General features: G+C 49.5%; 14 protein-coding genes across 14 annotated transcripts; 6 read left to right on the forward strand and 8 right to left on the reverse strand.

Moving 5' to 3' along the window:
* Positions 1-25: 25 nt before the first annotated feature.
* MGL_2454 (uncharacterized protein) lies at positions 26-2,356 on the reverse strand (the record flags this gene model as incomplete). The annotated part of the gene is made up of 1 exon (XM_001730606.1): positions 26-2,356. The coding sequence occupies one exon, from the start codon at positions 2,354-2,356 to the stop codon at positions 26-28; it is 2,331 nt and encodes a 776-aa protein (XP_001730658.1).
* A 387-nt stretch (positions 2,357-2,743) lies between these two features.
* On the forward strand, positions 2,744-3,052 carry MGL_2455 (uncharacterized protein; the record flags this gene model as incomplete). Its single annotated transcript, XM_001730607.1, has 4 exons — positions 2,744-2,775; positions 2,801-2,817; positions 2,849-2,965; positions 3,009-3,052. 4 exons carry the CDS (start codon positions 2,744-2,746, stop codon positions 3,050-3,052), a joined length of 210 nt encoding a protein of 69 aa, XP_001730659.1.
* A 66-nt stretch (positions 3,053-3,118) lies between these two features.
* On the reverse strand, positions 3,119-4,561 carry MGL_2456 (uncharacterized protein; the record flags this gene model as incomplete). Its single annotated transcript, XM_001730608.1, has 2 exons — positions 3,119-3,251; positions 3,297-4,561. The coding sequence occupies 2 exons, from the start codon at positions 4,559-4,561 to the stop codon at positions 3,119-3,121; spliced, it is 1,398 nt and encodes a 465-aa protein (XP_001730660.1).
* A 320-nt stretch (positions 4,562-4,881) lies between these two features.
* Positions 4,882-5,412, forward strand: MGL_2457 (uncharacterized protein; the record flags this gene model as incomplete). Its single annotated transcript, XM_001730609.1, has 2 exons — positions 4,882-4,900; positions 4,931-5,412. The coding sequence occupies 2 exons, from the start codon at positions 4,882-4,884 to the stop codon at positions 5,410-5,412; spliced, it is 501 nt and encodes a 166-aa protein (XP_001730661.1).
* Positions 5,413-5,461: 49 nt separating this feature from the next.
* MGL_2458 (uncharacterized protein) lies at positions 5,462-6,820 on the reverse strand (the record flags this gene model as incomplete). Its single annotated transcript, XM_001730610.1, has 1 exon — positions 5,462-6,820. One exon carries the CDS (start codon positions 6,818-6,820, stop codon positions 5,462-5,464), a length of 1,359 nt encoding a protein of 452 aa, XP_001730662.1.
* A 285-nt stretch (positions 6,821-7,105) lies between these two features.
* On the forward strand, positions 7,106-7,596 carry MGL_2459 (uncharacterized protein; the record flags this gene model as incomplete). Its single annotated transcript, XM_001730611.1, has 2 exons — positions 7,106-7,353; positions 7,383-7,596. 2 exons carry the CDS (start codon positions 7,106-7,108, stop codon positions 7,594-7,596), a joined length of 462 nt encoding a protein of 153 aa, XP_001730663.1.
* Positions 7,597-7,907: 311 nt separating this feature from the next.
* On the forward strand, positions 7,908-9,179 carry MGL_2460 (uncharacterized protein; the record flags this gene model as incomplete). Its single annotated transcript, XM_001730612.1, has 1 exon — positions 7,908-9,179. One exon carries the CDS (start codon positions 7,908-7,910, stop codon positions 9,177-9,179), a length of 1,272 nt encoding a protein of 423 aa, XP_001730664.1.
* A 1,454-nt stretch (positions 9,180-10,633) lies between these two features.
* MGL_2461 (uncharacterized protein) lies at positions 10,634-12,115 on the forward strand (the record flags this gene model as incomplete). The annotated part of the gene is made up of 1 exon (XM_001730613.1): positions 10,634-12,115. The coding sequence occupies one exon, from the start codon at positions 10,634-10,636 to the stop codon at positions 12,113-12,115; it is 1,482 nt and encodes a 493-aa protein (XP_001730665.1).
* A 55-nt stretch (positions 12,116-12,170) lies between these two features.
* MGL_2462 (uncharacterized protein) lies at positions 12,171-13,634 on the reverse strand (the record flags this gene model as incomplete). The annotated part of the gene is made up of 1 exon (XM_001730614.1): positions 12,171-13,634. One exon carries the CDS (start codon positions 13,632-13,634, stop codon positions 12,171-12,173), a length of 1,464 nt encoding a protein of 487 aa, XP_001730666.1.
* A 345-nt stretch (positions 13,635-13,979) lies between these two features.
* MGL_2463 (uncharacterized protein) lies at positions 13,980-15,134 on the forward strand (the record flags this gene model as incomplete). The annotated part of the gene is made up of 1 exon (XM_001730615.1): positions 13,980-15,134. The coding sequence occupies one exon, from the start codon at positions 13,980-13,982 to the stop codon at positions 15,132-15,134; it is 1,155 nt and encodes a 384-aa protein (XP_001730667.1).
* A 62-nt stretch (positions 15,135-15,196) lies between these two features.
* MGL_2464 (uncharacterized protein) lies at positions 15,197-15,416 on the reverse strand (the record flags this gene model as incomplete). The annotated part of the gene is made up of 2 exons (XM_001730616.1): positions 15,197-15,247; positions 15,282-15,416. The coding sequence occupies 2 exons, from the start codon at positions 15,414-15,416 to the stop codon at positions 15,197-15,199; spliced, it is 186 nt and encodes a 61-aa protein (XP_001730668.1).
* A 101-nt stretch (positions 15,417-15,517) lies between these two features.
* Positions 15,518-15,734, reverse strand: MGL_2465 (uncharacterized protein; the record flags this gene model as incomplete). Its single annotated transcript, XM_001730617.1, has 2 exons — positions 15,518-15,557; positions 15,589-15,734. The coding sequence occupies 2 exons, from the start codon at positions 15,732-15,734 to the stop codon at positions 15,518-15,520; spliced, it is 186 nt and encodes a 61-aa protein (XP_001730669.1).
* A 252-nt stretch (positions 15,735-15,986) lies between these two features.
* MGL_2466 (uncharacterized protein) lies at positions 15,987-17,077 on the reverse strand (the record flags this gene model as incomplete). Its single annotated transcript, XM_001730618.1, has 3 exons — positions 15,987-16,444; positions 16,474-16,802; positions 16,842-17,077. 3 exons carry the CDS (start codon positions 17,075-17,077, stop codon positions 15,987-15,989), a joined length of 1,023 nt encoding a protein of 340 aa, XP_001730670.1.
* Positions 17,078-17,196: 119 nt separating this feature from the next.
* On the reverse strand, positions 17,197-18,039 carry MGL_2467 (uncharacterized protein; the record flags this gene model as incomplete). Its single annotated transcript, XM_001730619.1, has 1 exon — positions 17,197-18,039. The coding sequence occupies one exon, from the start codon at positions 18,037-18,039 to the stop codon at positions 17,197-17,199; it is 843 nt and encodes a 280-aa protein (XP_001730671.1).
* Positions 18,040-18,190: the final 151 nt, after the last annotated feature.

Genomic DNA, 18,190 nt, shown 5'->3' on the forward strand with positions numbered 1-18,190 from the left:
GCAAAAGCGTGCCTAAGAAAGACGACTATGGAAGATCCTTGTGCAAGTGTAGGTTGCGGGATGAGGCGCCAACATGGAGACGAATATTACCGTCTGGACGCAGCCATTGTTGTGTGGACGTGTTCCAAATGGAAAGGTCATAGTGACTCAGATGATGTGATATAGTGCGATTTTGGCCGGCAGGAATCCACACACGATCAAATGCTCGTAGCACACGTGGCGGCTCGCCGCTCTTTTTAGGGAATCCGACGTACAGTTGGGGCACTTCATGTCCGTCGAATTTACCGGTATTCTCAACCTGGAACGTAACGTTGTAGGCGTTCTTGAACAGCCACGACGGCAGTCCAGTGGTGGCATTCTTGTGACCCCAGTGGTCATTCCAGTTCTTTAACTTCGCGTCGCCCACGTAGGCAACATCTAAGTTGTGGTATTTGAACTGCGTGTACGAGAGACCGAAGCCGAACTCGAAGCGAGGCGAGATATTCTTGTGATCGAACCAGCGGTAATCAACCATAAGGCCCTCGGTGAAATTGATCTGAGGTTGGTGTATCTTGCTGTTGTACATTACATCGGCCGGATAGTGCTTGCGCTCCTTGGCTATAGTGTACGGAAGACGACCAGAAGGATTGTAGTCCCCGTACAATACGTCGACGATTGAGCTGCCGCTTTCAGAGCCAGGTAAATTTGCCCAAAGCACCGCAGTGACATTCGGGTGCTCAATCCAGTCTTCCATCAGCACAGGACCGACAGAATGCACGATGACCACCGTGTTGTTGTTCACCGACGCAACACTCTTGATCAGTTGCTCACCACTATTCCACAACGTTAGGTTGTTTCGATCTCCCATGTTGGCCGACTTGTTCTGCGGATGCGACTTCGGGACAGAGCCAAATCCTTCACCAGACAAGGACGTCACAAACACGAGCGCCACATCTGTGTAATTTGCGACCTTCTTTGCATTCTCGTGATTAAAGTCATCGAACGACCAGTTCACACCGGTATTGTTCTTGCGGGCACGCGCTTGAAGTGCCTCGTAGGGCGAAATCAAGTACGAATATTCCACAGAACCAGAGCCCCAGCCTTCGCCCAGGGCACCGTACGGCCATCCAATCCGATCGTCCCAGTAGTTTGGACCAAGTGGGAAAGGACTGGCATCAGAGCCGACGATTGCGATCTTTCTGGGTTTCTTCAGGGGCAGTGTCTCATTCTTGTTCTTAAGCAAAACAGTGCCAGCATTCACCACGTCACGAGCGATGATGCTGTGATTTTTGGTGGCATCGACGTGCGCGTTCGTCATCGGATCATTGATGTCCCAGAAGTTGAAATTCGTCTTAGGGAAATCTTTATCCTGGCCTACCAAGTAGTAGCCTGCAAGAACACGAGTCGCCATGTCACGTACACGCCACTCTGGGACAGAGCCATTGGATACAGCGTGCGTCAAGTTTGGCCCCCAGAAAGAAGAGTTCGTATGAAGTTCCTGACAACAATGTGCATCGCCAGGCATCGACATATCAAGACCAGCAAGAGCTGATGCTACGCCCGAGTGATGCGCACCCCAGTCCGTCATAATATAACCTTGGAAGCCAAGCTCTGTCTTGAGGCGCTGATTGATAAGAAGTGAGCTTTGTGAAGACCACGAGTTGTTCACAAGGTTGTAAGCAGTCATAAATGCCGCAGCGCCTGCAAAGGCTCCCCGCATGAACGGATGCATGTAGATCTCGCGCTCTGTGCGCTCATCTACGTTCGATGAGCCCGTATTTCGAAAGTGCTCTTGTTCATTTGCGGTGTAATGCTTGACGGTTGCCTGCACGCCCTGAGACTGGATACCACGCACATGATGGTGTGCGCCCTCGCCATTCAGATAAGGGTCCGCACCAAACCCTTCCCAATTACGCCCAGCAGAGGGTGCTCTCATGACATTGACCATAGGTCCAAGGTGCACGTGAATGCCCTTCGTGCGGAACTCGTCACCAATCGCCTGGGCCCGCGCATACATCAAGTCTTTGGAGAAGGTTGCTCCCACAGTAATGGCAGGAGGAAACACCGTCACAAGATCTACGCCGCGCGGTCCCGTGGGACTGTCATGCACACACAGCCCAGGAAACCCAATCTTTTTAACGGGGCCAATGTTACCCACACAGAGACCGTTACCAAACCCAGTTCCTGTCACAATTTTAACCATATCATCCATACTCAGCTTCGCTAGCGCGTTGCGCGCGCGCTCCACAGGTTCAGCCCACACCCCACGTCCCGTGGTGTTGGGACTGTGAAGGTAAGGAGGGCTGTGCGGGAAATTATCACTACCAGCAAATGGTACATGATGGATCTTGGGAAGCCCCTTTGCCGTGTCTGGCATTTCATGACCGTCGGAATCGTCACGGCGAACCCATCCTGCTTGGGTACAGCAAACTACGCCTATCACCCACACCAAAAGCTGAAGCCAATGCATGGTGGGAGTGATTCACGTCGTTTGAGTATACATTGGCACTTATTCAAATTAGTCTTGTTCACCAGAGGAAACCCTGCTCGGTAGGTTTATATTAGGAACCATTACCGCTAAATACATGCATGCTGCAGTTGTCTTTGCCTATTAAAATGGACCCTAGCATGCACATACGTGAATTTGGTGACACGTATTCTCACGTGATGCAAACTTCCTGACCCCATCACGCAAGCTTACTGCCGAACGACCGTGCGCCGTCAAACGTTTTACGCACAGCCACTGAACCTGGTTGAGACGAACATGTCAAGCCAGGATACTTCGTTCCATATTCAGTAAGTCTACTAGCACTAACCATAGACCACATCCAGCAAAAGGTATGTGAAATAAAGGATACTTACGGTTGAGACAACAACCCGCGTGCTGATTCACACGAGCATGATGCTGTAAGTGGCGCTATCCATGCGCCACCAGGCATCCAAAAGCTTGACGAGCAAACGGCATCGCAGTTGGAGGCACCGAAATGTAAGTATGCTTGTAGTCGCAGTCTCTAAAATTTCACAATCAGCCGATGAGGAGCTACAGAAACGCTCGGAGGAACTCAACAAATGAAGTAAGCTTTGCAACCTAGATGTATCAAACCCGGGTTGGACGCTGATTAAAATCAGTGTGAATGAACTAAAATGACAACAAAGCTGCAGATGGGTTTCGTATGCGACGCCAACCGGCCCATGCACCAAACGATACAAGGCTTACGATGCCCATAGCCCGTAGAACCAGAGCAACGATCAAGGCACGACGGACACATGAACTATGGTGCGGTTAGTAGCGGCACATGTGTAGCGCAAGCACGTACTAGAATGCGGCGAGAGTGAGACCCGACCAATGAGCCTGGCGTTCTAACTCAGTTCCGATACACTGTGCCCATTTACGCAAAATGGCTCGATAGCGCCAACCAAAAATCCAAATCCAAAAATTGATATCCGGGTAACCGAAACGAGGGAACACCTCCACTATGCTTGGTGCCTTACATGCTACCCCAGACGAGGTTGCAGTTGGTGAGCCAAATAGCCACGACGAAGGAGAGTGCGAAAGGACGGACTTGACCGCATGTACAATCAATGCTTCATGTGCATGTCTTTCCCTCTGGTACGTCGCCATGTGGGCGAGAAAGTCGAGAGACATGCCCAGCGTGAGACCCCAAAGTTGCAATTGGGGGGTCGTTTCTGCGAGGTACGCACGCTGGGATTCATCAAGCAGGTGTGTTTCCTCTGCTTCCTCATTAGCTGGCAAGCCTGGCTTTTCCGGTAGAGAAAAAATGTCCTTGGCTTCCTTGAACGCCATGGCCGTTGGTGCATTAGGCAGCTGGATAGTGCGGAACGTCATTTTGCCGATCAAGAGCCCAAGAAGCAACCGCATGTTGGAGTTTTGTGGCATATGCCGTGCGACTTCAACATGCAGCTTGCCCCAGTTCGGCGTAGGTGTAAAGAGCAGATAAAGCGGGATCCAGTGCAGGGAAGCAACTTCGCTCAGTTGCAAATTCGGCACAGGAGAGAATGGAGAAAAGTGTATAAATACATAGGGACTCAGAATCATAAGCAAACGCTTCCCGAGACTGCTTGTGATTTCTCGGTCCTCTAAATGGCCCACATGAAGAAACTCTTTGTCGGCAAGATCGATGCCCACTTCTTCCCATGTTTCACGCATTGCCGTGTATAAGCCATTCTCATCTTCTTCGTCTCTCCGACCGCCAGGAAATGCAACATGAGAGGACCAATTGTCGTTCGGGCGCACAGCACGTTGAATGAACAAAAGCTCAGGCGTGCCGCGCTGCACCCAGGGTAGCGCAAAGAATTGGCGCAAGCGTGCATCCACGCCCATTTTTCCATTTGCATCCTGTTGCATGGTAGATGGAAACAGGTGAGAGTCCTCTTCCATCACTTGACCATGCCGCCATTTAGCTCGGAGCCACGCCTCATCTTCAGCCGTTGGCCGTACATGAAAAATTAGTGCGACACTCGCACGCCTTGGCTGCGTCGGAGGACTTTCAAGAACACGAGGAGATACTTTTGATATTCTTACGAGGCCATGCTGCAAGTGTGCTAGCAAGTGGGCCGACATGATACGTTGCCTGAGGGCAAGCCAAGCCGAATGCTTCTCACCAGATCCGGTTCCACGCGGTTCGCCAAACTATGACATGTGGAGGCTGGATATATTGGGTAGCTTGCCCCATCGAATCCCCCCACTTGTTTGGACAAGGGTCTGAAGGAACCCAGACTAGTCAAGTGCGTCACTGCAATTATTTTTGATTCATCGCGTTAGACATTCCTCGACGCCGCACGCGAAACTCAACCCTCTTAATCGACGCTTGAAACAGCACTGCAACGCGAGCAAGGGCGATAAGCAGATACGCAATTTGTTTCTTCCCTTCAAAAGATAGGATGGGAAAGCACTATTGTGGTACGTCATCTGTGAACTAACCTCCGAAAGACTACTGCGATGTTTTTTTGACTCACGACTCGACATCAGTTCGAAAAGCTCACAACTGCGGTCGAAATCATTTGCAGAATGTGCGTGACTATTATGCATCTATTTCTCCGTATGAAATGCAAGCCATTGCAGACAGCATTTTAAGGGAGTACCAGAAGCGAGGTCTCCCGCCCCCCATGGAGTTGGTCGCGCCTCAATTGGCATACAGACTGCCTCCTCCCTCGCTCATGCCGAATGGCCGCGCACCTTTCATGGGGGGCGCGGCTATGCGCCCACCGCCTGGGATGCCTGCCCCAGATTTCTCTAAGCCTCCGCCTGGAGTGCCGCTGCCGGACTTCTCCAAGCCCCCTCCTGGCATGCCGCCGCCAGACTTTTCCAAGCCACCACCTGGCTTGATGACACCTGACTTTTCGAGGCCACCTCCTTCTATGACACGACAGACTCAGCCACTACCGCCCCGACCTGCGCCATCGCGATCGTAATCCGAGTAAACATCAGTCTAGTATGATACCCCATTGCCGTGGTCCCTATTCATGGTTCATTGGTTGAGGAAGCGCTTAATTTGTGTTTCGAACGCTTACCTCCCTGTGCAATTTTGGCCTTACGCTTATTTCGCTCGCGCTGTTCGCCAAACTTCTCGTCATGCAGTTCCATCGATGCCACACGCTTAGCAGCTGAAATATGTGAGAGACGATCAAGCACTTGTGCTTCAGGCAATTCGAGTTCATCTAGTCTCTTGTGGATTTTAGCCTCGATGGCTTGGATCAATTCGACATCATGCTCAGTGACGAAACTGACGGCCCAGCCACGTCGACCTTTTCGTGCTGTTCTACCCACACGATGAATATAGTCTTCCCACGCGGCCGGTACATCCCAATTTACGACGAGTTCCACATCAGGTACATCCAATCCACGGCTGCCGACATCGGTCGATATCAAAATCGGAACGCGGCGCGCGCGAAACATTTGTAGATTGTGCAAACGTGTGAACTGAGGAAGCATTGAATGTAAGGAGACATTTGGTATGCCCAACTCTGTAAGCATACGCGATAGTAGCTCAGCATTTTTGCATCGAGATACAAATATGATAGTAAGAGGAAATGAAGGCTCTTCGCCGCCCTTTATTTTCGGTGCCTTATGAGTTCGATACACATCTGACAACTCAGCATGGACTTTGACCTTGTTTTCGCATGGTGGATTGTTCAACAAATACACAAGATACGGCTCGCGCATGTGGGACGGTACAAGTGTGTATTGTTGTATGAGGGAGTCTGGAGTGGACGTGTCCATGTCAATCTTTCGAAGCAGAGGCGGTAGTTTTCCTGGCTCTGGCGTCTTTTCTGTAAGGCGTTCAATTTCTGGCGTTAGCGTGGCAGTGAATAGCAGTGTCTGGCGCATGTGTGCAGGAGGCAGGATCGAAAACAGGTATGCAAGTGCAGGTGCAAACGTAGGTGAAAGGAGCCGATCAGCTTCATCAAGCACGACAAATTTACATCGCTCAAGACCCCACTCCTGAGCCGCTCCTGAAGATAGCAGGTCCACAAGGCGACCAGGCGTTGCCACAATAATATGTGGCCGTTGCTCTCCTAACTCATTCGCTTGTCTAGTCATGTCCATACCACCCAAAACAAGCGCACACTTCAGCCCCATGCGACTCCCTTGACCAACCGCAAGAAATTGCTCGTGTAACTGCACACCCAACTCGCGAGTGGGTGTTAATATTACTGCATATCCACCGACCGTGTCTTTGAATAGATTGTGTAGAATTGGCAAAGCAAATGCAAGCGTCTTACCAGAACCCGTCTCCGCACCTCCGATCACGTCGCGTCCTTCTAAAATCGCCGGAATGCATGCTGATTGAATTGGTGTCGGCACATTTATGGCCACCATCCTCAACGCCCGGACAAGAGGCGTACATATACCCAGCGCCGAAAAGTTTTTTGCATCTGCTTGATCCGACATAGGATCCTTGTTACACGATGTCAGTGCGCGCGCAAAAAAAAAAAATCAAAGTATTCAAAATGAATGTAGCGGCCGCATGCCACACGCACCCTAACAAAAAAAAATCTTGTCTCGCCCGCATGGTCGTCCACGCGCAGATGAGACACGTACTTATCACGTGCATTGGTCGAAGCCTGCACTGGAGCCGCCACTTTTAACTTTATTTCACACAGTATGACGGCACCAGCAACGGAGCTATATGCAGCGGCGTACGTGATCAAGCACTTCTCACCATCAGGGACTTTTGCTGTATGTGACTCCCTCTATATCTCTAACAAGATAGTAATTCCTATTGGTACAGCGACCACATCGGTGGGTGCGTATATCGCCGAATGCCAGCGAGTATTAAGCTCAATGGCCGATGAGGGAATCCATTTTGAGGTGAGTTCGTTCATCAAGATTTTAACGCTTGTGCAGCTTCAGTATGTTTTAATCTCGCTAATATATGCAGTGGCTATGGAACGAACGTAGAGGGGCCAATTTCGGCAGTCTGGCGTGCATTGCAAAGATGCCACGAGGCTGTGCATGCTATGGGCGTTGAGCGGATTGCGACAGACATCCGGCTGGGAACGCGCACAGATAAGCAGAATGATGCTCCAGAATGGTCAAATGGGCTGACAGAGAATCAGCGCAAACGTGAGAGTGTCTTGCGTCGTCTCGGTTAGATTTTAAAAGATTTTTTTTGCCATCTTTGGGCATTAACGTGCATATCGAGTCTTTCCGTAATTGTGTAGCTTAAAAGGGGTGGAGAGGTATGACGAATCTCCTAAGTGTCTTTTGCTCAAATTAGGTCAGAATTTAGCATCGGTGCGTGTACTTCTTCCTCCGTCTCGTGATGTCTTGCATACGCCGAGCTCAACTAGGACGAACGATCTTAGCACGAAACTATGCAACAGGACGAGCACCATGCTCTTTGTACAAAAAGCCAACTCATCCTGACATGCCAAACACTTCGCCCTCTTCTGACTTGGGATGCATGCTACATCGATTCAGTGAAACAACGCTTGGAACGTATGTGCGCCCTCCTGTTGTGTTCTCGCACGGTCGAGGTATGGATCTGTACGCCAAGCTTCCCAAAGAAAATGGAGGCAATCGTCGCTACCTAGACTTTACGGCAGGTATTGCTGTCAATTCACTCGGGCATGCAGATCATCAAATCGCCGAGCTTGCTGCTGAGCAAGCGAAACAGCTGGTTCACTGCAGCAATCTATTCCTTAACGAATGGAGTGGAGAGCTTGGATACCGTTTAGCAGCCATGACGCGTCAACACGGTGGACTGGGTCTTGAAAGGAATGCGCCACCAGCTGCGCAGGGACAAGACTTGCGGACTTTTGTGGCCAACAGCGGAACGGAAGCCAACGAAGCTGCGCTTAAGTTTGCGCGCAAAGTGGCCAAGCCCAGCAGTAAGGTGCTCGTGGCCTTTCAAAACGCATTCCATGGTCGTACCATGGGTGCTCTATCTGTAACACCGAATCCGAAGTACCAAAGTCCGTTCATGCCTTTGATCGGCGAAGTGCGTGTAGGCGCACTCAACAATATGAGTGAAATTGAGTCTCTCGTACGCGATGATGTGGCAGGTGTGATCGTCGAACCTATTCAAGGAGAAGGCGGGATTCTTCCTGCGCAAGTTGATTGGCTTAAGGCTCTTCGCCAACGATGCACGCAAGTCGGCGCCACGCTCATCTATGACGAGATCCAATGTGGTTTGTTCCGTACTGGCACCATGTGGTGCCATTCAACTATGCCAGTCGAGGCACATCCAGACATGGTCACAATGGCTAAACCGCTGGCAAACGGGTTTCCTATTGGAGCCGTGCTGATGCGTCCTCACGTCGCACAGGCGATTGTCGCAGGTGACCATGGAACGACGTTCGGTGGTGGTCCATTTACGTGCAGGATAGCTCATCATGTTCTTGGGCGTCTATCCGAGCCAAGTCTGATCCAAAATGTTCGAGCTATGTCAGAGCACCTTGTATCACGCCTCAGGCTGATTGGCGAAATGTTTGATGATCTCGTGCAACGTGAGACCTGCCCTCGTGGTCGAGGTCTACTGCTAGGCTTCAGCATGCGAAACGCTGCACATGCTGCTCAGGTTGTGAAGCTGGCGCGTGAGCGAGGCGTCCTTTTCCTCACGGCGGGCCATGACTCATTGCGTTTTGTGCCAAGTCTCAACGTACAACAGGAGCAGATCGATGAGGCAATGGATGTTCTTGAAAGTGCGCTGGTAGTACTTCGGGAATCTATCTAGACTGCTGAACATTCTCTTCAATGATGGCATCATTGATCTCTGCAAGTGGTATCATTTCCTTAGGATCAACCAGCTTGTACTCGCTTACGAAGAGAAAGAAGTGGCGGTATGAGGTATTGAGGTGCACCTCCAATCTCAGTGCGCAAACTTGGGCAAAGTGATGATTGTATATGTGTGCATAGATACGAAAAAGACGGCGTAGGATCGCTTTGACGCGATCAACAAAGTTGGGTGGAAAGTCTGTGCTGCTGTTTACTGGGAAAAGTGTCTCGTCATCGATCTGTGCTTGTGTCCAGTTCAGCAGGCACTCAATATAATCAGGCGCAGACAGTCGTGTTGAGCGGCGGTATTTGACTGACGTCGGGTCTTGCCAATGGTATTCAAACCGCGGACCCGCACACATCACAGGACACTCGCGAGATGTACACTGTATAGTCAGGCTCGACTCTGCACGAAAAGGAGAAAAGTTTGTTAACACGTACAAATTCAGTTAGTGTCCCGTACAAAATATTCAGGTGGTTGAAAAAATCGACAGCTGCATGTCAGATTCATGTATATGAACATTTTTTTTTGACAACATACTGTGTAAAGCAAGCCACTCCTCGAAAAGTTCGCCGTCAGGAATCCTCACAGCCACGCGCAAGTTGCCGCTCCCCAACGTCGATTCGGCGAGTCGCCGCAGTTGACTATGTTAATCTCACCACGACCGTGTACGTACTAAGCACGACTTCCTCCATTTGACAAGCTTTTCTTTGAAATATATACACCCGGACGCGAGAGTCTGCGTCAGATAGCTGACTCTGGAACGTACCCAAGCATCGACGCCATGTCAGTAGTTGCTCTGAGCGTGTATGTGTTGGTGTGTATCAATCTCCCAACACAATCGCTCACCGACACACGCGGTGTGAAAGTTCACGTGACTACATCGGCAACTCACTACCCTTGTCTGATGCTCGAACCTTATCTGAGAAGCTGTGAGACAGTTAGCTCGTCGACCCGAAGTCTAGGAGCTCGGTGCGACCATGAGCGGAACACGCCGTAGCCTGGAAAATTACGATCCTGCCGAGCAGGAGACCCTCATGTACGTGCAGATGCATCGACGAGTCACACACTCACACGTCAGATCACATCATGTTGATGCTGATGAATACGGTCGTCCTATTATGCATTCCGAACCAAGTCACCCACCGCAGGACATACAGCCCGCGCGTGATGGGCGTGCCGTCATAAACCATGGGGATTTGGAACAAACAGGACGTCCAGAATGGCTTGTGCGGCTCGAGAGGCTTCCAACGCACAGACGCGTCACACTGAAAATTATATGTTTGATTTTGATCGCACTTCTTCTGGCGGCGCTGTTCTCTTTTGCACTTAGTCCGTCGGAGAATGAGCCATCGTTGTGGCCAAACAAGCCCCACGGTGAGTTGAAGCAGTCAGCACCGAAGACTGAGACAATGAAACCAAATGCATTTCCAACCTATATCGGTTACCCCGGATCGTACTCCTCAGGTGCCCCGGCCGCTTTTGCAAATGACATGAAGCCGGCAGCTTCACCCACGCGCGGTGTAGAGCCGATTCAAACGGCTCTTGCGCATTTTGACAAGTTCAATCCGTTCCGACACATGGGCCCCTTGTCACCATACTATTCCGCTCAACACGGCAATGTGGACAATGCTCGGTTCCTAGCGACGCCTGTATCGGCGAACGGCACGTGTACTCTGTCTCAAGTTCATATATTACACCGACATGGATCGCGTTATCCTACAGGTGGCTCGCAGGCTTCCCTGGTGGCAAACATGCTTGCGTCGAAGCCAAAAGGCGAGAAGGCGCCACTGTCTTTTACAGGGCCCCTGGCCTTTCTTAATACTTATCAATATCAATTGGGCGAAGAGCTTCTCGTCCCCCTAGGTCGTGAACAGCTTCACATGTCTGGTATCAAAGCTGCGATCGACTATGGGCGACTTGCTGAAAAAGATTTGGCCGAAAACAAGCGCTTGTTTGTTCGGACTGGAAGTCAGCAACGAATCGTTGACAGTGCTCTTGCATGGTCCACAGGATTTTGGGGTAACTCATGGGTGAACAAAACAGACTTTGAAGTTCAGATCGAGGAGCCTGGATTCAATACAACATTAGCGCCGAACTTTGCTTGCAGTGCCGCAGCCGACTCGTTCAAAATTCAGGAATGGATCGAGTCGTACTTGGGCAAAGCTACCGCACGGCTTCAACAATATGTACATGGCGCTGAGATCACGCCCATGATAGTGTATGGGATGCAGCAGTTGTGCTCATATGATACTGTTGCCTTTGGACGCAGTGATTTCTGCTCTCTCTTCACGGAAGAGGAATGGCTTGGATTCGAGTTTACATGGGACAAGCGTTTCTTTTTTGATTATGGTCCTGGGAATCAGGTTGGTCCGGCAATGGGTCTCGGCTGGCTGAATGAGTTTGTGAGCCGTCTTACTCGGACTCCGTGGAATTCGACGACTCAGACGTCAGAAAATGCCACATTCAATGCTCACGCAGACCTATTTCCCGTGGACCGCGCAATCTATGCGGACTTCACGCACGACTCAGTCCTAACTAGCGTCCTCGCAGCGCTTCGCCTAGCGGAATTTTCAATTCCGCCTAAGCTTGATGATAAACACCGTGCGTTCCGCACGTCTCAGGTTGTGCCATTCGGTGCAAGGATGGTGTTTGAAGTCTTTGACTGTCCGACACCAGTTCCACCTCCCAGTGCGTTGGAGCATCGTCGGATTCCGCTCAAAGCATATCCACCTGAACAATACCTGCGCATGAAGCTGAATGATGCGATTGTGCCACTCAGCGGCTTGTCGCAGTGCGAAGACAGGAAAGATGGACTATGTACGTTGTCAGGCTTTCTTGATTCCCATGCGGATCGAAACAACCAGGGATGGTGGGATCGCTGTCGTGGCTAGATGACATAGGCTGTGTGTATCTATATGTATACTAGAATGGCACAAAAGTCGTTGATTAACGCGTGCGTCCATTGTGAAGAGCAATGTCCCCAGCACCATTCATGGGTCCACTACAACTTAGGACACTTTCCGATGTGGACTGGCTCGTTGTCATCAGCTGTTGCGCTGCCTTCTTTGCCTGCTCGTGGTCGGCTCGCGCCTTTTCGAGCGTGCTAAGATAGGCTTCGTCGACACCCCCCGTTACATACTCGCCATTGAAAATAGAACAATCAAACTTGGTAATCGCAGGGTTCAATGATCGCACAGCCTCAACCAGTTGCTCCAAAGACTGGTAAATCACAGCATCAGCTTGAATCGTCTTGGCAATTTCCTCGACGGATCGGTCATGTGCAACTAACTCACTGCGACTGGGCATGTCAATGCCATACACATTTGAATGGCGGATTGGAGGCGCACAACTAGCCATAAATACTTTTTTCGCTCCGACATCACGAGCCATTTGAATGATCTCCCGCGATGTTGTGCCTCGAACAATACTGTCATCGACAAGCAAGACGCTCTTCCCAGAGAACTCAAGCGCCATGGCATTCAGCTTGCGACGCACATTTTTACGGCGCGAGCTTTGACCTGGCATTATGAAGGTCCGTCCAATGTAACGATTCTTGACAAATCCTTCGCGGTATGGGATTTGCAGTGTCTGAGCCAGTTGCAGAGCGGCGACACGAGATGTGTCCGGCACGGGGATGACCACATCGATACGCTCACCTTTAGCGAGAAGCTCTGCTTCGACCTGTTTAGCAAGACTGTCACCCATCGCCATGCGACTACGGTACACGCTTACGCCATCAATAACACTGTCCGGGCGTGCAAAGTATACATATTCGAAAATGTCTGGCGTAAATGTATTAGGGGCGGGCATCGTTACAAGCTTGCGACGAGTCACATTCTTAGGGGTCACAATGACAGCCTCTCCCGGGTTTATATCTTCAAAGTCCTCGTACCCAAGCGAATCAGCCACAACGCTTTCGCTAGCAAAGCAATAATCATAGCCGTGACCTTCGCTCTGCGGCGTCTGCGATTTGCGCTTACACATACCCAATGGACGGATTCCATGCGGGTCTCGGAATGCAATGATACCGAAACCAGCTAGTGTTGCAACGCACGTATATGCACCCACAGCTTCCTTCATCATCGCTTGCAGAGCTGTAAATATATCGTCTTCATTAATGCGGAACTTGCCAGTACGCTGCAAGTGATGCGCAAATAAATTGAGCAACAACTCCGAGTCCGAATCTGTGTTGACGTGACGATGGGCTTCAGAATCCAGCATGGTCCGAAGTTGGTCTTGATTCACGGTATTTCCATTGTGTGCAAGTACAATACCGTACGGACTGTTAACATAGAACGGCTGGGCTTCCGCATGTGCAAATGAACCTGCTGTTGGATAACGGACATGTCCCACGCCCATTGTGCCAACCAAATTGGCAATATTACTGGGCTCAAATACATCGCGGACCATACCGTTTGCTTTCACTTGATAGAAACGTCCTTTAGGTCCGCATGTCACGATGCCAGCCGCATCTTGTCCACGATGCTGAAGGACGCCCAAGCCTTCGTGTAGCTCTGTTGCTACGTGCCCCTGCTGCAACAGTATCGCGATAATTCCGCACATGTGGCCAGAGAGGGATGAAAATACTGGGGTGATATGAAAAAGGCGGTGTGTGCTTGGGTCTAAGGTTAATTTTCGTCCACGTGGTTTTTTTTTTTTTTGGTTTGCTAGCGATTCTTACGATGATACATTTTTTTCTGGTTCGAGATGTTTCATTTTTGAATTTCCAAGACCCCAACAACAATTTAGACTTACATGTCAACGACATTCCCTAGCCGATCGGCTAGAGATTATCCAAAGCGTCGGAACGAACGCAGAGTTCCACCATGGCTTCATTTTGCAGCAGGTGGTGCAGGTGGCATGTGTGGAGCCATCATTACATCACCGTTGGATGTTGTCAAGACGAGATTACAGTCTAATTTGTACAGTGGTCGGTTCGCTGTGGAAGAAAGCCATCGTAGTGTTCTAGGTCTCTGTACTCGTGGTGCTCTTCAGTTTGTTGATACGGGGCGACTCATAGTCGAAATTTCTGTGCGTGAAGGTACTCAGGCTTTGTTTAAAGGTCTTGGTCCTACACTCGTGGGTGTAATTCCAGCTCGAGCGATCAACTTTTACACGTACGGCAATGGAAAGCGGATCCTTTCAGACTTTTTCGAATGTGATTCTTCTTTGATTCATTTGACAGCCGCGGCAATAGCAGGGATTATTACAGCCACAGCGACGAATCCAATCTGGGTTGTCAAGACACGCCTTCAACTGGAATCTCAGCAAAGAGAAGCGCAATCCAGACAAATAAGGGCGGCTGCTGTGGGTAAGTTTATGGCTTCAAGCAAAGCACGAATTTCTGAGTCTGCAACGGTACCATCAAACGCGTCCTCCGCTAAAGGCCTCTCACGACGCACGATGTACACAACAACTCCAGTACGAGCACGATTTTTTCAACCAATACCGCCGCCACAACATCCAAGTACTAACGCTTTCAGTATGACGGCACAGATTTTGCGAGTCGAGGGGATTCGTGGTTTGTATAAAGGTCTGAGTGCAAGTTATTTGGGCGTGTCAGAAAGTACGATTCAGTGGGTTCTGTACGAACAGTTCAAACGTACCCAAGATCCTTGTGAGAAACCGTCTTGGTTCCAAACAATCAGCTCTGCAGGATCAGCAAAACTCATTGCCACTATTATTACGTATCCACACGAAGTGATCCGCACCCGCTTGCGCCAGCAGCCTGAGGAAGGTGGGCGCAAGTACCAGAGTCTAATCCAGACCTTCCGCCTTGTTCTGAAGGAGGAAGGTGCATTGGCATTTTATGGTGGTCTCAGTGCCCACTTGATGCGTGTGATCCCCAACGCGATTGTTACGTTTTCAATCTATGAATTTGTATTGATGTTAGGCTCCGGATGGAAATGAAGATCAAGAGCTAGCATGTACGTGTATTTGTAGGGTATATATGAGTCATGAAATCGACCTATTTATGCTTGGTTCTCACCAAAAACGAGTTCTTCATCAAACAATTCAATAAACTTTATGTCGTCAGACGAATGAGTGTGCACGAACCTGTTCATTCATGACGCGCACTTTAGGACCTGCAAAGCGGCGATACTCCTCCAAGATTGCGCTCAAGTTCCAATGTTGCAGTTTGCGCAAACATCCGATGACTGTGCCAGTACGATGTCTACCCAGGTTGCACATGACCAAGCAGGGATACGTTGATGGTTGAACAAGCAAATGCAAAGCCTGCAGCACAATTTCTTCAGTGATTGGGTCCCATGCATTCGTGCTGTATAGAACGCCTAGGTGATGCATCTCAATGTTCTGGTCATGACAGAAATGCTGACTGTCGTGTTAGTTTTCATACACGTACAAGCCCACTTCAGGCTCTTCCGGAGCGAGCCAGATCACACTTTTCAGTCCAAGCTTTTCGAGAAAGGGAAAATTCAATTGGTCAGGCTGTCCCGAGCGATACAAGCTTTCCTCAACCATGCCGAAATTCGGCGGAGGTACTAGCATGATGTAATGATCGGTGAGGCCCAAGAGGATGGGCAATTAGGGACGTCAAGGTCTGTGAACACTCTCCACTCATGCGCACATAATTACTTCCCATTCCCCCCAGTTCCTCGGTTGCAGAAATTATGTCATGGCACACTTATACATAAGCTCGAGTTGTATTCCAAGGCAACGAATTATCTTTACGTTCGAGGTCTAAAAGTAACCATACGGAATCCAATCAAGAACATAAAAACATAGTGTCACAAGACGATCTTATTCGCCATATACTTCGCGTCTTAGAGACGCGAGTTCCTCATCATCCCACGGTTCTAGTTCAACAGATTGAACAGCCTCTTTCATGTGCGCGTAATCTTTCGTTCCACTCAAAACACATGTCGAAAGACCGGGGAGGCCCATACCTTGCGCCACAAATGCATAAACAACTTGTGCGGGCGTAAGTCCTTTTTCAGCGGACAAAACCGCCACTGGTTCAGACTGCAACAAGCGTTGATTCCCCGTCAGTGTCCAAAATGGTTGATATATAACGCCCTTAGGATCAGGAGATTCGAGATCTACAGGCGCAGGAAACGTGTTGGGTGAGAGAATCGGGGATAACTGGCTCAATAGTGACACATCATGGCCGGTTGATGCATGCCATCGGTTCTGCAATACACTTGGCTTGATTCTTGCCTGTTGGAAAAGTACGGAAAATATTTCAGGGTCATATACGTCTGTTGAGTCAGCCCAAACATATACGCACTGCTAAATCCAATGTATCGCACCAAGCCAGCATCGATCAATGCTTCCATCACGGCCCAAGCTTCTAGCGTGGCTTGTAGCGTTGAAAGTGGAGAATGCAATACATAGCTGTCAATATAGACATCTTGGAGAGAAGCTTCTTCGCGCTCAGTATTGCGTTTCACTCTGACGGCATGCTTTGCAATCAAACTCGGGATGTCCGGAATGTCAGAACCCGGATGAAGATTGTGAAGACTGTTTGTAAAACTGGAACAGACTTGGTCTGCCACATTAGCTGCAGGATCATACGGTATGGATCCTTCTGGATCTTGGCCCTTTATCGGAGTGAATCTAAAGTCAGCACATGACGCATACAAAAATATGACGTACTTGGTTTGAATCCATATATCTGAACGTTGCAATCGAAGGTCTTCACATGCTTTCTGTATTCCCAAACCTACAAGATCTTCTCGATAATGCTTACGCTGTGCCGCAGTGTCAACGCCACGAAATCCCTGCTTGAATGCAGTATAGACGAGATCAGTAGTTCTTGCATCTTTCCACGCTGTTCCATACAAGATCTTAGGCATAGATTCCATTGGTACTCTGGTAGATTCTTTCGACATGTTATGGAAAACGAGCTTAACTCAAACCCGAATTACACGCCGACTAACCGAAGCTAGGGGAGCACTCGTATGCTGATGGGATGTGAGTGGGTATTCTTATGTAATATCATACCATCTACCTACGTATGGCGTGACCAACGTGTGCACTGTCGATGCAGCCAAAACACCACGCAACCGCAGAAGCGGAAGAACGCTAAGCCAAATGTTGACCACAAAGTAACTTTAAAATAAAGCTCTTGGTTGTGGCGCCCTTCTTCAACTTCTTGGCCGAGATTTTCTCCTGGCTTGAACAAGTATAAATTCATTATCACAGCCACAAGAATAGCATTTGTGAGCAGCCACAACGCAACGAGACGCGTTCGGAATGTCTTGTTGCTATCGTCCATAGACGGATAGATTCGCTCTCGTTTTGAATGAATTGGGGATATCGCGCGCTCTACAACAGACTTGAAACGCAAATCAAGGTCATCTTGCTGCAAAGCCACTTCTTCCGCCATATCTTCACTCAGTTGAGACTCTTGCGTCGTCGTGACGCTAGGGAGAGCATCGACTTTATCTGAGCCCTTCGTGCCCCAGCTAACATCATGAAGGTTGCAAAATGCAAAAACGTTAATAACATTGACAAATGAGGGTGCCATAAAAAAGTATTGAAAGGAGCTCGTGAACATGTGCCATGGATCTAGGTAAAGTAAGGAAGCAATAAGATAAATGCCGTACATTGCGGCTAAAGAAGCAATCAGCACGGCCGTTGTGTTATTTAGCACAATATCCACTGCAGGTTTATTTTCAGCAGCGAGATGTGAGAGTGAACGAATGGTCATCCAAAGCGAAATGGTAAGTGTGTAGGATCCAAGGACGCCAAATACAGTAAAAGATAACATGTAAGCGAATGTCTCGCTTACGGGTCGGTTACCAAGTGCCAAAATGAACTGGAGCGCTAGAAAGAATCCATACAGCCACATTAGCACCAGATTCACATAATGAAACGCGACGAGCCATCCATCCGAAAAGTCGCGAAGCAAGACGCTTGGTAGATATTGGATAATTATCGCAAATGTGAGCCAAAGATTACCAAGTGCAAACCAAGTCAATACAAGCTGCACGAGATTGTAC

The sequence above is a fragment of the Malassezia globosa genome (genome assembly GCF_000181695.2).
Source record: "Malassezia globosa CBS 7966 chromosome Unknown mgl_sf_5.2, whole genome shotgun sequence".
Classification (NCBI taxonomy): domain Eukaryota; kingdom Fungi; phylum Basidiomycota; class Malasseziomycetes; order Malasseziales; family Malasseziaceae; genus Malassezia; species Malassezia globosa.